The 13352-nt window shown below is 58.3% G+C and overlaps 1 protein-coding gene and 1 long non-coding RNA gene across 9 annotated transcripts in view; one reads left to right on the forward strand and one right to left on the reverse strand.

Annotated features, from left to right (window-relative positions):
* Window positions 1-2221: 2221 nt before the first annotated feature.
* On the forward strand, window positions 2222-4536 carry LOC116667672. The gene is made up of 3 exons (XR_004324637.1): window positions 2222-2361; window positions 2618-3324; window positions 3820-4536. It is a non-coding gene; the product is annotated as an uncharacterized LOC116667672 (long non-coding RNA).
* Window positions 4537-9989: 5453 nt separating this feature from the next.
* The window catches only part of SH3TC1 (SH3 domain and tetratricopeptide repeats 1), a 54608-nt gene continuing 51245 nt past the window's right edge, over window positions 9990-13352 (reverse strand). For 6 of the 8 annotated variants that reach the window (XM_032493357.1, XM_032493345.1, XM_032493349.1 and 3 more), the window contains one exon: window positions 9990-10364. In XM_032493357.1, the coding sequence (XP_032349248.1) occupies window positions 10107-10364 (258 nt within the window). In that variant the 3' untranslated portion in view covers window positions 9990-10106. Of the gene's footprint in view, window positions 10365-12100; window positions 12250-13146; window positions 13208-13352 lie in introns of all 8 variants that reach the window. The other 2 variants (XM_032493331.1, XM_032493337.1) reach the window with 2 other exon arrangements.

Here is a 13352-nt window from a genome sequence, read left to right on the forward strand (position 1 = left end):
AACACCCGCCTCTGTCATACTGGTGGGGAGACTGAGGCCCAGGGAGAGCATGAAATGTGCCCACATCGGTTGAGTGAATAGCACTGTGGGGACACAGCCTCATGGCTCAGAGCATCGCAGCCCCTGTCCCCACCCCTTAACCACTACCCAAAGGAGTCCGTCCTGGGCTGGCTGAATAGGAACAGAGTAGACATGAATCCTGCCCTCGAGGAGATAAGGACAGGAGCATTTATTGAGCACCACTGCATACATCCAGAACAGGCAAAGGGACAAGTTTCCAGTCTGTATCAGCCAGAGTCTGTGTTGGAAAGTGTCCTTGAGACCATGGGGTCCGTCCAAGTCACAGATTGGCCACTCACCAGCCGTCAGCCTCGAGCGACGACCCAGCTGTCTGAGACTCCGTTTCCTCACCTGTGAAGGGGGAAGATGCTGACCTCACGCAGGGGGACCAAGAGTGACCAGCGAGGCTGCCTGGACGGTGCTCAATTAATAGCACTTACAGCCTCCCGCTGGCTGCTCCTTCACATCCCGGGTCACCCTAGCACATCCCTTTCTTCCCAGGCCACAGCACACAGGACCCCCTGCCCCATCCCTGCAGGCTCGGGAAATGCCTGTGTGATGATGTCACCTGGACACACTGGCACAGTCACTCACTCAGGCAGCGTCCAGCCTGCTGCCACGGGCAGGGAGGGTGGGTGAGGGACGGCACGACTGCACACCGGGAGGCTCTGGGCCCCTCTGGCACCCATCCTTCCCAACCGTCTATTTCTCTTTGGTTGTTATTCTTTGTCGTTATTGAAGTGTAGTCAGTTTGCTGTGTGGTGTCAGTTTCTGGTGTGCAGCACAATGCTTCGATCGTACACGTACACACATACATTTGTTTTCACATTCTTTTTCATTATAAATTACTACAAGACATTGAATATAGTTCCCTGCGCTACACAGTATGAACTTGTTTATCTATTTTATATATAATATCAACTATCAATTTCTGGCTCCTTCTCAAGTTGGGAAAAATAACGTTATTGTAACTCATTTCTTATTAGTATTATTACTATTACTGATTGCTTCTGATAATAAAATACCATTGTGTATAATTTAGAAAGTAGCAAAAAATATGCAGGCATTTTTTAAGGTCACTCCCTCACAATAGGTTGGATGGTGGCCCCAAAAGAGATTAAGTCCATGTCTTAACCGCAGACCCCGTGAACGTGAACTTCCTTATCTGGAAAGAGGGTCTTTACAGATGTAACTAAGCTGAGGCTCTCGAGATGAGATCGCCCCGGATGGTCTGGGAGGGAGGGCGCTAAATCCCGTGACCAGCGTCCCTGTCAGAGGCGCACGGAGGAGGAGACGGAGACGTCCGTGTGACGGTGGAGGCCAAGACTGGAGGGAGGGGGCCACAAGCCAAGGAGCACCTGGAGCCCCCAGATGATGGAGCAGCCAGGAAGGCTCCTCCCCGAGAGCCTCCAGAGGAAGCAGCCCTGCAGGCTCCCTTACTTGGACTTACGGCTTTCAGGGCTGTGGAGAATCAGTCTCTGTTAAATCACCACGTCTTGTGGTGCTTTGTTATCACAGGCCCAGGAAACGAACACCGACCCCCACCCCAGCAGTCAGGGCGGCCTTTGTTGACAGGGAGGGCGCAGCCCTCTGGTCTTGAGTCTTGGGGAGCGTATGCGAGTTTGCTATGTAGTTAAGATCTTACCGGCAGACCTTGGAGTACCTTCTTTTTAAAAAGCATGATTTCATGAAAATTTTCTCATGTTATCAAGTAATTCTTACAGAATTTAGTTTTCTTCTGATTACAAACAGGATACTATGAAACATCTGTGTATTTCATAAAATTTGGAAGATGCAAAAATATACACACAAGGAATAAAAATTATATTTGACCACGGCAACCAAAGATAACAAACACGTTTGCATTTTCCTCCGAGGTACAAGCTTTGGTCAGAATCCTGTCAGGACATGTGAAATGGTGCAGCAGCTCTGGGAGACAATCTGGAAGTTTCTTAAAAAAAAAAAAAGAAAAAGAAAAAAACTAAACTGAACACACACACATGACCTGGCTATCACATTACTGGGCGTTCGTCCCAGAGAAGCGAAGACTTGTGTTCTCACAAAACCTGCACACAGTCTTTCAGAGCAGCCCTCCGGGTGCTGGCCCAAAGCGGGGTCGACCAGGTGTCCCACAGTGAATGGTTACGCCACCTGCAGTGTGTCCGTCCTGTCTGTGCTGTGGACGCCGCTCCCGACGTGAAGGAAGAAGTCTCTGGTGCACTGATACTCGCCACAGCCTGGGTGGCCTCCAGGGCATCCTGCAGAGGGAACAAAGGTCAACGTCACAACATCACACAGCGTGTGAGTCCCTGCTCGGGGGAGCCCCCACCACGCGCTGACCGCCCCAGGGTCACTGGGGCGCGGCTGCGGGGAGTGGGGAGCCACGCGCTGGGTCCCAGCCTGCGCCGCCTCCCCGGGCCTCAGCTCCCGGCAGGGCTGCGGCCCCAGGGCCCCTGAGGCACTTCACCCTGAGAAAGCCGGGCTCTCTCCCTGCGCCCGGAGCGCGTGCGGGGGGTCAGAGCAGGGACTCCCGAGCGTGCATTTGTCACACACGCAGGTAACAGCAGCAGCCTGGCAGCCTCTGCGGCAGGAAGTCCAACAGATACTCGCTTGTGGAAAAAATACATGCAAATAACTCATGGCGAAAAATATGACCCCGGAAAAAGGAGCTTAAGGGATTTCTGAGAAGAGAAAAGAACATGCTGTTCTGTGTGGAAGTTCTCCAAGTTTCCCTCCACGTGGGTTCAAAGCCCTTTCTCAGCCTAACAGCTCACACCTGCTGCTGTGTCGTCCCCCAGCCCCGGCCCCTGGGGCTCAGCCTCCTCCCTGGCGGCCTCAGCCCGCACCGGAGGCCTTCTCAAGCCCCGCCTCCACGCAGGCCGCCTCTCACCCCGGCCTCACAGTGAGCAGGACCCTGGCAGGCAAACAGGCGGTGACAGTCTAGGGTGGTGAGCGCCGCATGGTAAGGGGTAGAGAGCCAGGGAGGGTCCCAGCTAGGAGGCCATGATGCCAGGAAAGGCTTTTCAGAAGGGGCCACTCACAGTGGGTCCTGAAGGGTCAGTAGGGGCCCACCAGGCAGGGACGGGAGCACGCACGTGCAAAGGGGGTGTGGAGGGCGGGTGTGGCCTGGAGTCATCGCTGTCAAGCCTTTTTCCAGGAAAAGACAAGAACAGCGCTGTTTGCTGAGAGCTTGTACTTTACCACACACCCTCCCGCGACCCTTGCGGGACCCCTGGAATGGACATCATTATCCACATTTTACAGGTGAGGAACCACAACTCCGAGGGAGTGACTTGCTCACAGGCGTGCAGCTCTGAGCATCAGAGCCGAGACCCCCTGGGCTGTGTGCCCTTGGACACGTCCCACCAGGGCCCTTGATCCCTCACGTGGCCAGGGGGATGGTCGAAAGTGCCAGGAGCCCCGAACAGCTGCCTTCTGAGGCCTGTCTGTCCCTTTAAGTGGCATTTCTCGGGGATGCTGCTTTCTGAACCCCTGGGGGAAGGCAGTGGGGCAGGCGGACCTGGGTGGGAACGTCCTTGCTGCAGTCTTCCCCCAGTCCTCTCCCTCCCTCACACACACACACACACACACACACACACACACACCCCAAAGGAAGTGAAACCCAGCTCTCAGACCCCAGACCCCAGACCCAGAACAAAGCAGCCCTCAAGGGCAGACGGACCCTTACCCAGTAGTCTGAGGACCTGAGCTTCCCAGAGGAAGCCCGCCAGCCCCGACCTGTGTTCCTGTCTCCTGCAGGGCCATCGGTGCCCACACAGGACCTGTGTCCCCAGGCTCCAGGCCACCCCCTTCCCTCCCTGTGGGGCACTCTCCTGCCTGCCCCAGGCTGCCAGTGTGGAGGGGACAGCTGCCCCCGGCAAGTATCTTCTCCAAGCTTGTGGCTTGTTTTTCTGCTGTGTCTGAGCTGTCTTTTTAAAAATTTTTCTTAATGTTTGTTTTATTTATCTTTATTTGGGGGGTGGAGGTAATTAGGTTTATTTATTTATTTACTATTTTTAGTGGAGGTACCGGGGATTGAACCCAGGACCTCGTGCACGCTAAGCATGTGCTCTACCACTGAGCTGTACCCTCCCCCCTGGTATATAATTCTAATGGAGACAAACATCAGCCTTCTCCTCTCCTGCTATTTGTGTCTTGTTAGAGACATACCTTGCCACCCTGGCTCATGAAACTATTCTTTTTTTTTTAAGAGGTTCACATCACTTCCACTTCCCATATTTCGGTTTTAAATCAGGAATGGGTATTTGAGGAGGCTGTGAGGTAGGGATTCCGTTTCAAAGGTGGGCAACAAGGAGTCCCTCCGTGGTTACTGAAGCATGCGACTTCTCCCAGAAGCCCTGCACACTTTGTATCACGTCCACATGCCGGGTAGTTCAACTCTAGGCTTTCGATTTTTCCCCATAGTTATTTATTTATCCCTGTCTCAACATGACCCTGTATTCATGAAATAACTTTATAATAAACCATGAGATCTGATCGGCAAGGCCTCCCTCCACAATTTTTTCCTCTTTTCTAGGGGTGTCACAGCTGTTCCTGAAATTTTGCCTTTCCTACGTACATCTCAGCATCAGTTCGTGAAATCTTACACAAACCCTGGGGGAGTTTTTGGAATTGCCACAAAGGTGTCCACCAATTTGAAGAAAACTGAAGTTTTTGCCACATTGGGTTTTCCTGCCAGGATCACAGTCAGCGTCGCTTAGGTTCACTCCTGGGCGCAGCACGTTCTTGATATCCTGGACTGTACGATTTTTCAAACAGCGCTCCCTAACTCATGGCAGCTGGTCTGCAGGAGAGAGGCTGACTTTTCTCCCCACTCTTTTTCCAGCAAACCTGGCTTCCTATTCATCCTCAAAGTTGTCTGAGACTCACTTGGGGTTTTCTACGCAAACAATTGTATCATCGATTAATAATGGTCATTGTTTCTTATTTAACAACCTTTGAACCTTTTTCTTTTTCCTTGGTTTGCTGCGTTCCCTGGGACCTTTGACGCAATGCTGACTAGAAGTGACGGTGGAGGCCACGGCCTTGTCCTCAGCCTCACAGGGAACACGTCTGAGGCTCCACCCAATGTGGCGGGAAACCCTTCTCAGGCTGAGGGGGTCCGGCCCTTGTTTACTAAGAGTACCCATCAAAGGTGGGGTGAGAGGGCCTGGGATGTTTTTCCTGTACCCACGGCGGTGGCTCTAGGGTCTTCCTTAGATCTGCCCGACTGTTGACTGGGGACTAGGGTGAGGCATGAGGGTCTGCGAAGGTCACAAGGTGGGCAGCTGAGCTCACTGCGGCCCCAGCCTCCTAACCCGAACCCCCAGGGCCACCCCCCTAGGCCTCTCCATCCCAGGTGGGGCCCCTGGAGCGTCCTGGGAGGCAGATGTCCTCTGGTTGGGCCGAGGTCAGGGCTCACCCACCCCCTCGCTCGGCTCCGGGATCCAGGCCCTGCTGGGAACGGGCACATCTGCTCGTGCGGGACAGAGCGTCCTGCGGCGCGCACGCTGCGGGGCCCTCCCTGCTGGCCTGCTCCTGGGCCTGTCCCCGTCCTGGTGAGGGATCTTCCAGCCCTGCTACCCCTCCCGAGGGGCAGGCCCATCTGGAGCCTGAGACGTCAGTGTTGTAAGAGCCGCTCCTCCCTCCCTCGGACTTCCCTGGAATCCTAGCCCTGCCCTCCTCCAGCCTCACGGCCTCCCCAAACTGACAGGTCCCCAGAGATGCCACCCCACCCCGCAGACGGGCCTAGAGCCGCCACGGAGCCTGCTGTGTGCTCTGGGCGGGACGCCCCTGCTTCCTGGAGACACCCCTACCCCACGTTTCCTCTTCCCGGGATGCAGTGCAAACCCAGCCTGAAGCCACAAACGGGGAGAAATCCTGGTTTTGGTTCTGGATGGAGGTGAGGGCTGGCCTGGTGAGCATAGCCCAGGCGAGCAAGGGCTCTACTTGCAGCCAGAAGCACCTGCCCCTGGAGGACAGCAGCGCCCCGCACAGCCCATCAGCCCCAGGGATCCAGGCCTGCCCTAGAAGACTGCCCTCTGCTCAGCGACAGGCGCCCTGAAACCGGCTGCCTGGGGGTGCAGCTGGGCTGGAGGGTGGCTGAGAGCCTGGGGTCCCTCTCCCCTTAACTCCTGGTGCGGAAGCTGGAACTCAAGGCCTCACGTGCAGACTTGTGGAGCCTGGAGAGCACGGGCAGGTGGGCGGGTGCAGGTGGAGGTCTGCGGGGGAGGGCAGGCCAGGCAGGCTGCCAAATGTGGGTCCTCCTAGCTGGGGCTCCGGGCTGCAGGGACGCCTGGGCCGTGGCCTCCGTGTTTGTTATCTGTACTTCATAACAAATTACCACACATGTAGTGGCTAAAACCACACCCACTTACCTTCTTTGGTCACGAAGCGGCACAGTTCCCCGCTCAGGGTCTCAGCAGATTGAAATCCAGGTGTCAGCTGGGCTGTGATCTTACCTGAGAATCAGGGACCCCTTCCACACCACGTGGTTGTTGGCAAAATTCAGTTCCTTGTGGTTGCAAGACTAAGGTCCCCATATTGTTGAGGACTGTTGGCCAGGAACCGCTCAGCTCCTTGTCACATGGCCCCCTCCATAGGTAGATCACACCATGGCTGTTTGCATCTTTGAGCCTGTAGGAGAATTTCTGCAGCTTTAAATCTCTCCCTGCAGGGAAGGTTGGACCCTCTTATAAAGGGCTAGCCTGATTGGGTCAGGCCCACCCAAATTATTATTTGAATAACAACAATCTGCCAAGGAACATAATCTTCATCGCCTTTATAGATGGGAAACCCGGAGCTCAGGGAGGGCAGGGCGTATCAGCGTGTGAAAGGCACCCACTGCTGCGTGCTCCAGGACACACCACGTTGGAGAGAGGCAAAGCCTAGGCTTGAACCTACATGGACCCCCACCTGGCTGCCAGCAGACAGGCCACACCTGCTACACAGCCTGTGACTGACAGCCCCACTTCCCAGGGCACTGGACCCCCAGGGAAGCCCGAGCTGACTGCTAGCAAGCTCCCCTACAGGGCATCACAGACGGTGCAGAGCCTCGTCCCGGGGCATCCTGCCCCCTGCAGACCCTCGGGCCGGCCTGGACGCACCTCTCCGTGCCCTCGGGAGACCCGCCGCGGCCTGCTTGGACCTTCTGCTGATGGGGGGCTCCCTCTTTCCTGAGATGAGCTCGCCCACCTCTGGAGACCTTGGCCCCGGAGAGCTCAGCAGAGACGCACCCAACCCCTGCATCTCCCACCTAGCTGCTGTTTGGAGGCGATGGACTGCTGTGGCTCCATTGTGATGATGAAGGTGACAGATGCTGTGCATCCTTGCGATGGTCACCATGCCTCTCTGAGCCTCAGTTTCCTCATCCAAAGCTAGGGACCTCAGATGAAGCCGGTGCAGAGAAAGACATGGTCTGCAAGGAGGGGACAGAATGCTGGGGCGGAGCTCCAGGGCCCCTCAGTCAGAGGTGGGGCTGTGTGACTCTGAGCAGGTTGCTGTCCTGCTCTGTTCGGGAAAGTGGGTGGAGGGCCTTCAGGGAGCATGATTTTATCTCCAGGAGGGGCCGTTTGTTCCCCATCCCCACATGGGATGCTCCGCCTGCGCCTGGAGCTTGTGAGCACAGTGAGTACACGGTGAACCTGAATGAGAAAGGAGGGGCCCTCTTTCTAAAACTGGGGCAGTGGGGCTTCTGGGCTGTGTGCCTACTACGTGTCAGGCGCGTGCCCATCTCACACCCACTCTGCTGACAGTGGGCCTTGCCGCCCGGAGCCCTGGCCTTCGAGCAGAGCAGGACTGGAACCCAGGTGGCCTGGGGCCCGAGCTAGCTGGGAGCTGGCCTCCGCCCACCTGCTCCTTACCTCGGCTACAAACGGGGTGCTGGCTGGCTGCCCTGTTTTGCATGCCCACTCTGTGGCCGGCACATGGTCTGTCTTCATGCTCAGAACCTTGAGGTAGGGTTTGTTTTTGGTTACAAAGAAGAGACTGAGGGTCTGAGAGGTTAAGCGACTTGATAGGAGTGACTCAGACTTTGGTTCAGTGTTCTGCAGCCTGTGGCGGCTGGAGCTCTTCCCATAGTAATGAGCGCCGTTAATAAGAAACAGGCAACACTGAGCCTGGGGTCTGGCACTGAGCTGAGCCCTCTGCTCCTCGAATCCTCAGTTCAACCCCAGATCCTGAGATTAGCAGCCTCGTTTGAGTTGTGACCAAACGAGCTCAGAGAAGTCAGCTTTCTCAACCCAAACCCCGCAGCCTCTAAATGAGGGGCTGGGATTTGAACCCAGAGCCTCCTCTGGGCCTCCAGTTCTGCTGCCCAAGAGCAAGGGGTCCCAGGATGCAAGGCTGGGACCCCGGGCGGGAGGGGCAGCTGGTAGAAGGTCAAGGAAGGCACGGATTCCAAGGCAGGTGGAGGGCCAAGCGTGACCCGGCCGCCGGCCCCACCCCACGCGGCCTGGCCGCAGGCCCAGCCCGGGGACGCTGCCCAGCAGGTCGCTGTCCTCAGAGACGTGCCCTCAGGGCGATCGTGATGGCGCTTGCCTTCGTCATGCCTCCATGTTCTCAGTTACAGTGCAGACTCCTCCCCACTTTCCAAACCCACCCAGCCCACAGAGAAGGCAGCCTGGGGTCAAGGTTAGATGTTTGTTGGCAGTTCTGCTAGGCTGGGGAGGCGCCAGTTCTGGAAAGCTCTCTGCTGCCCCCTGGTGGGGGAGGCTTGGGCGGGGCCTGCAGGAGGGGCGAGGGAGTTGGGGGCCCTCCCCAACTCCAGGACTAGAGGGGGGATGACGAGCTCCCCTGCCCGCAACCCCGAACCCACCCACCCGGGCCTTCCGGGCTCTGCCGCCTCTCCGCCTCCCCGCGGCACAGAAGCAGACCAGGGCTCTGCCCCACCGGGAGCCCTCTCCAGGCCTCCACTTCCCGCCTGTTGAATGAGGGTCTCGGGGCGGGAGACGGGAAGTACGGGTTTCTTTGGGGACGTGAAAATGTTCCGGAGCTAGACAGAGTGATGGCTGCTCAGCACTGTGAATGTACTGAATGCCACCAAACTGTTCGCTTTAAATGGCTCATTTTATGTTATGTGAGTTTCACCTCATTAACAAGAGAAGCTTGGAATAGCGCCCTGGGGTGCGAGCCACCGGGATGCGCACAGCCTCGGAGCCTCGGGTCCCTGTCTGTAAACTGGGGAGCAATTTCAACCCTGCCTAGATTCCTGGCCCCTGGCTCGTTGCTGGGAAGAAAGGGAGAGGGCAGGGAGGGCTGGGGTAGGCGGCCCAGATCGGGGACTCCACGCAGGGCTGGAGGCTCTGCTACCTTGCATCCTGAGGGCTGACCAGGGGCTGGAAGTGGCACTGGCCATACTGGGCTGGAGGACACCGGGATAGGGGAGCACTTGGGCCCCCTTCTCCTGTTTCCATCCCTTTCAGGACACAGACGAAAGGTGGAGAGGTCTGGGACCGTGTACCCGCCCTTGGGTCCTAATAGAACACATCACTTGAGTCAGGCTGGTGGGGTGGTGCGGTGGTCACTGCGCTGGGCTCTGGAGCTCTGCCCCTGCCTCCTGCTGTGTGAATATGGGCACGCATCTGACCTCTCTGTGACCTCCGTTTCTTCAACTGTGAGTGGAGATAACAGTCCCAAGCTTGCAGGGCAGAGTGAGGACTAAAGGCAGAGCGCAGTGCTGGACGCGGTGAGTCCAGGGAAGGGAGAGGGCGCCCAGCGAATCACATGGCCGACTGTCTCTGCTTTAACAGGCAAGAAAACAAGTTTGAAGAAAGGACCTGCCCGAGGCTGCATGGTGAGTGGCCGGCTGGGGAACCTGCCCGCTCATAGCTGAGGTCGGGGTGCAGCAGCAGGGTGGACCCCAGGGCTAGAGCCTGGTCCCCAGATGCTCCCCAGGAGGCAGCCCAGGGAGGGGAGCCTGCAGACTCCAGGACATTTCTGCAAAAACCATTTATTTCTATTTGGCCCCGAGCGTCGTGCCTCTGTTTCCCAGAATGAGCCACCCGAGACACCGGGACAGACCGAGGCCATGTCTGCGAGGATGGGGCTCAGGAATGGGGGTCGAGGACCAGCCAGGGTGCCCGCCTGCAGCACCGCATGGGGGCCAGGTGGCCCCGGCGGATGTTGAGCTCAGTGGCGAAGGTCCGCGCCTTCTGGTAGAAGAAGAGGGACTTCTCGCGGTCCAGGAGGAAGTTGTGGTAGACAGCAGCGAGGCGCGTATAGATCTTCATCTGCGCCTTCTTGTTGCCCAGGTCCACAGCCGCCGCCAGCGCCAGCTGGTAGTACCCGGCCGCGTCCATCGGGTCCTGGAGGGGAGACGCATGTGACTGGTGGGACAGCACCGACCTGGGGCGGCAGGCCCGCCGAGCTGTCTCCCCAGAGGCTGTGCCCCACCTGCCTCCCAACCCCGGGGCTGGGCTCCAGCGGACAGGATGCTCGCTCATTCGTTCACCCCAGACGGGCCACAGCTTCGGTGCCCCTGGACTGGCCCTGCGTGCTTCCCCCAAGGAGGCGCCCATCTGCTCCCCGGGGCTGCCCCAGAGAGACCAGAGGTCTGTGGGGGCCTGGACGGGCATCTTGGGGGCCCTGGTCCCTCCTGAACTCCAGACCCCAGGATGTGCGTCCTTCCCACCCTGGCGCCAGGGCCTTGCACCCCCGTGGTGCCCAGCGCCACCTCCTCCCAGAAGCCCCTTCCCCACTCACCCCTGGGGCCTCTGGGGGGATATCTACAGCTTCCCCTGGAGCTGAAGTGGGTCTGACCAGTTGCTCTGAGGCCCCCGGCAGGGCCCGCCCCATGGCATGACCCTGCAGCACATGTCCACACCGATGCCCACACGGCTGCCTTCCCCGGACCAGGCCAGAGCAAAGCACCACACAGGTGTCAGCTGTCCGCATCCCCTGCGACCCTGAGGGGGCGTGACTTCCCCCAGGACATGGGCTCCCACATCAGATGCATCTTTGCCTCAAACCCAACATCCCCAGGCAGGGATGTCCTCCCAAACATAGCCTGTCCATCCTGGGTTTACCATGGCTCCCAGGACCAAGGACAAAGTCCAGAGTCACCAGCCCTGGCTCCTCACTGCCCCCCATAAAGAGCAAGGACCAGAAGAAAACTGAAGCAGGTAAGTGAAGAAATTCAGTGAACATGGTCCCAGCGCCGACCAGGGCCTGGGCCTCGCGTGGAGCCGGAGACACAACTGCTTCTAGGGGCAAGAGTGAGCGTGAGCGCCTGCGCTGGTGCAGAGGGAGGCTCAGCGGCCTGCGGCGGCCCCAGTAAGCCGGCTCTGCCTGGGGTGGGTGGCAGCGCTTCCTGGAGGAAGGGGCGTCCCAGCAAAGTGGAAGGAACTGGCCAGAACAGCCTGGACAGTACGAGCCTGGACAGTACAGAGGGACGTGCATCTCTGTGCACATGCGTGTGTGCACACATGCGTGCAGGAGCGAGTGGGTGGCAGACCCAGGATTCACACCCAAATCTTTCCTATTCCAAACCTTACCACACACAGGCTAAAGGCAGCCTGTTTCAGGGAGACCAGCAGCAAGACGCCGCAGGCCCCTCGACCCCAGGGCAGCCCTCTCTTCCTCCTCCTGCCCCGTCCCAGGCAGTGGAGCCCCTGGGTCACACGCAGGGCGCAAGGTGACCTCTCTCCCTCCTGGACACATGGAGCATGGCGCTGGTGGCCCTGACGGAATTCCGAAGCCTCAGCGTGGCCAAGGCAGCCTGGCCCTGACTGAGCGGTCACGGCAAAGCTGTGGTGGTCGTGCGGCTTGGAAGCCCATTTGGAAGGAAGCGGAAGGTTCTCTGCTCTTTGACCTCAGCCGCAGCCCTGCCCTTTCCTTCCTCCTGGGAGTGACTGTGGACAGATCACCTGGAGGGAGCGAGAGTTCTGCCTGGGCTTAGCTCAGACGCCTGGGACCTGGAGCTGGCCCTGGCCCGGCTCCCTCAGCCCCATCCTGGGCAACTCTGCTCACCTCCCCAGCCTCAGTTTCCCCTTCTTGTTTTGAGCTGAGGAATCTCAACACAGCTCAGAGCTGAGATACTGACCCAATTGCTCTGAACGAGGGTGGTACATGCTGGCTGTGGCCCCATCCTCAGACCGCCCAGGGGCAGAGACGGCTCAAGGCGTCGGAGCCCAGGTGAGATCGGCCACAGTCCTGTTCCACCACCAGACTCCAAGCCCAGGAAGGTGGGCACTGTTGCGGAGAGAGTGAGCAGGGTTGCAGGGTCCTAGGGTCACACGGTGTGGGGTCCCAGAGTCCCATGCCCACAGGGCCACAGGGCTGCAGGGTCCTGAGCACTGAAGCCCCCCACGTTCTCCTAATCCTATCCAAATTAGCTGACGGTGCCGAGCCTCAGTCCCCTGTCTGTCCTATGGGGGTACCAGCTCCTCCTGCAGCAAAGCATTTGAAGAACCAGTTACACGAATCCTGGACACACAGAGCCTGAACAGTACAAGCCTGGACAGTACAGAGCCCGGACTGTACAGAGCCTGGATCACACAGGGCCTGAGCCACTTAGCGCCTGGACTGCTCAGGGTCTGGACCTCAGTGGGGCTCAGCTGCAGTGGTCACGGCTGCCCATGGAATCCTCCAGCGCTGCCTGGCTCTGACATAGAAGGATGCAGTGACTACTTCTGACCACCAGGTGTCGCCAGTGCATAGCCAGGCAGGGGTTGGGGTTACCGACCGAGTGGGGGTCCTCCAGGGCCTCCCCAGCTCCTAGATGCCATTCGTTGGGTGCGGGGAGGGGGAGAACTCAGCACCTGGGCTGGGGCACCCTCACCCCTCAACCAACACAAGCAGGGACGCCGTGCTGGTGCAATGCTAGACCCGGAGTGGGGGTGATGGGGGGCCTTCTGCCCGTGCAGAGGGAGCGATAGCGGAGACATTTCCAGACCCTCATCTGCGTCCACTGCGAGGCTCAGAGATGGATGAAAAATAGGTCCCAGCTCCTAACCGTCCAGCTCCGACAGGGCAGAGGCTCAGCCGGGGTGCTTGTGGGGTGTCCCTACTATGAAACTTGGGGCAGGTCGCACCCCACCTCAAGCCCCAATCTCCCTCTCTGTGAATTGGATTGGTAATAGTACCCACCTCATCCAGGCAATGTGAGGATCCTAGGAAGGGAAGAGCTCCACACAGACTGGCAGGCTTCCTGGAGGAGGTGCCAGGGTTTGTGCTGGGTCATGGGTCTCTGGGAATAATGATGACCCTTCCCCTGCCCTGGGAATGTCTTCAGCCCACTATTTTTGTGCCTAACTCCCGCTTGACTTTCGAGACTTAATTTTGCAGTCACCTCC

Source organism: Camelus ferus, chromosome 2 (genome assembly GCF_009834535.1).
Source record: "Camelus ferus isolate YT-003-E chromosome 2, BCGSAC_Cfer_1.0, whole genome shotgun sequence".
NCBI classification, from domain to species: domain Eukaryota; kingdom Metazoa; phylum Chordata; class Mammalia; order Artiodactyla; family Camelidae; genus Camelus; species Camelus ferus.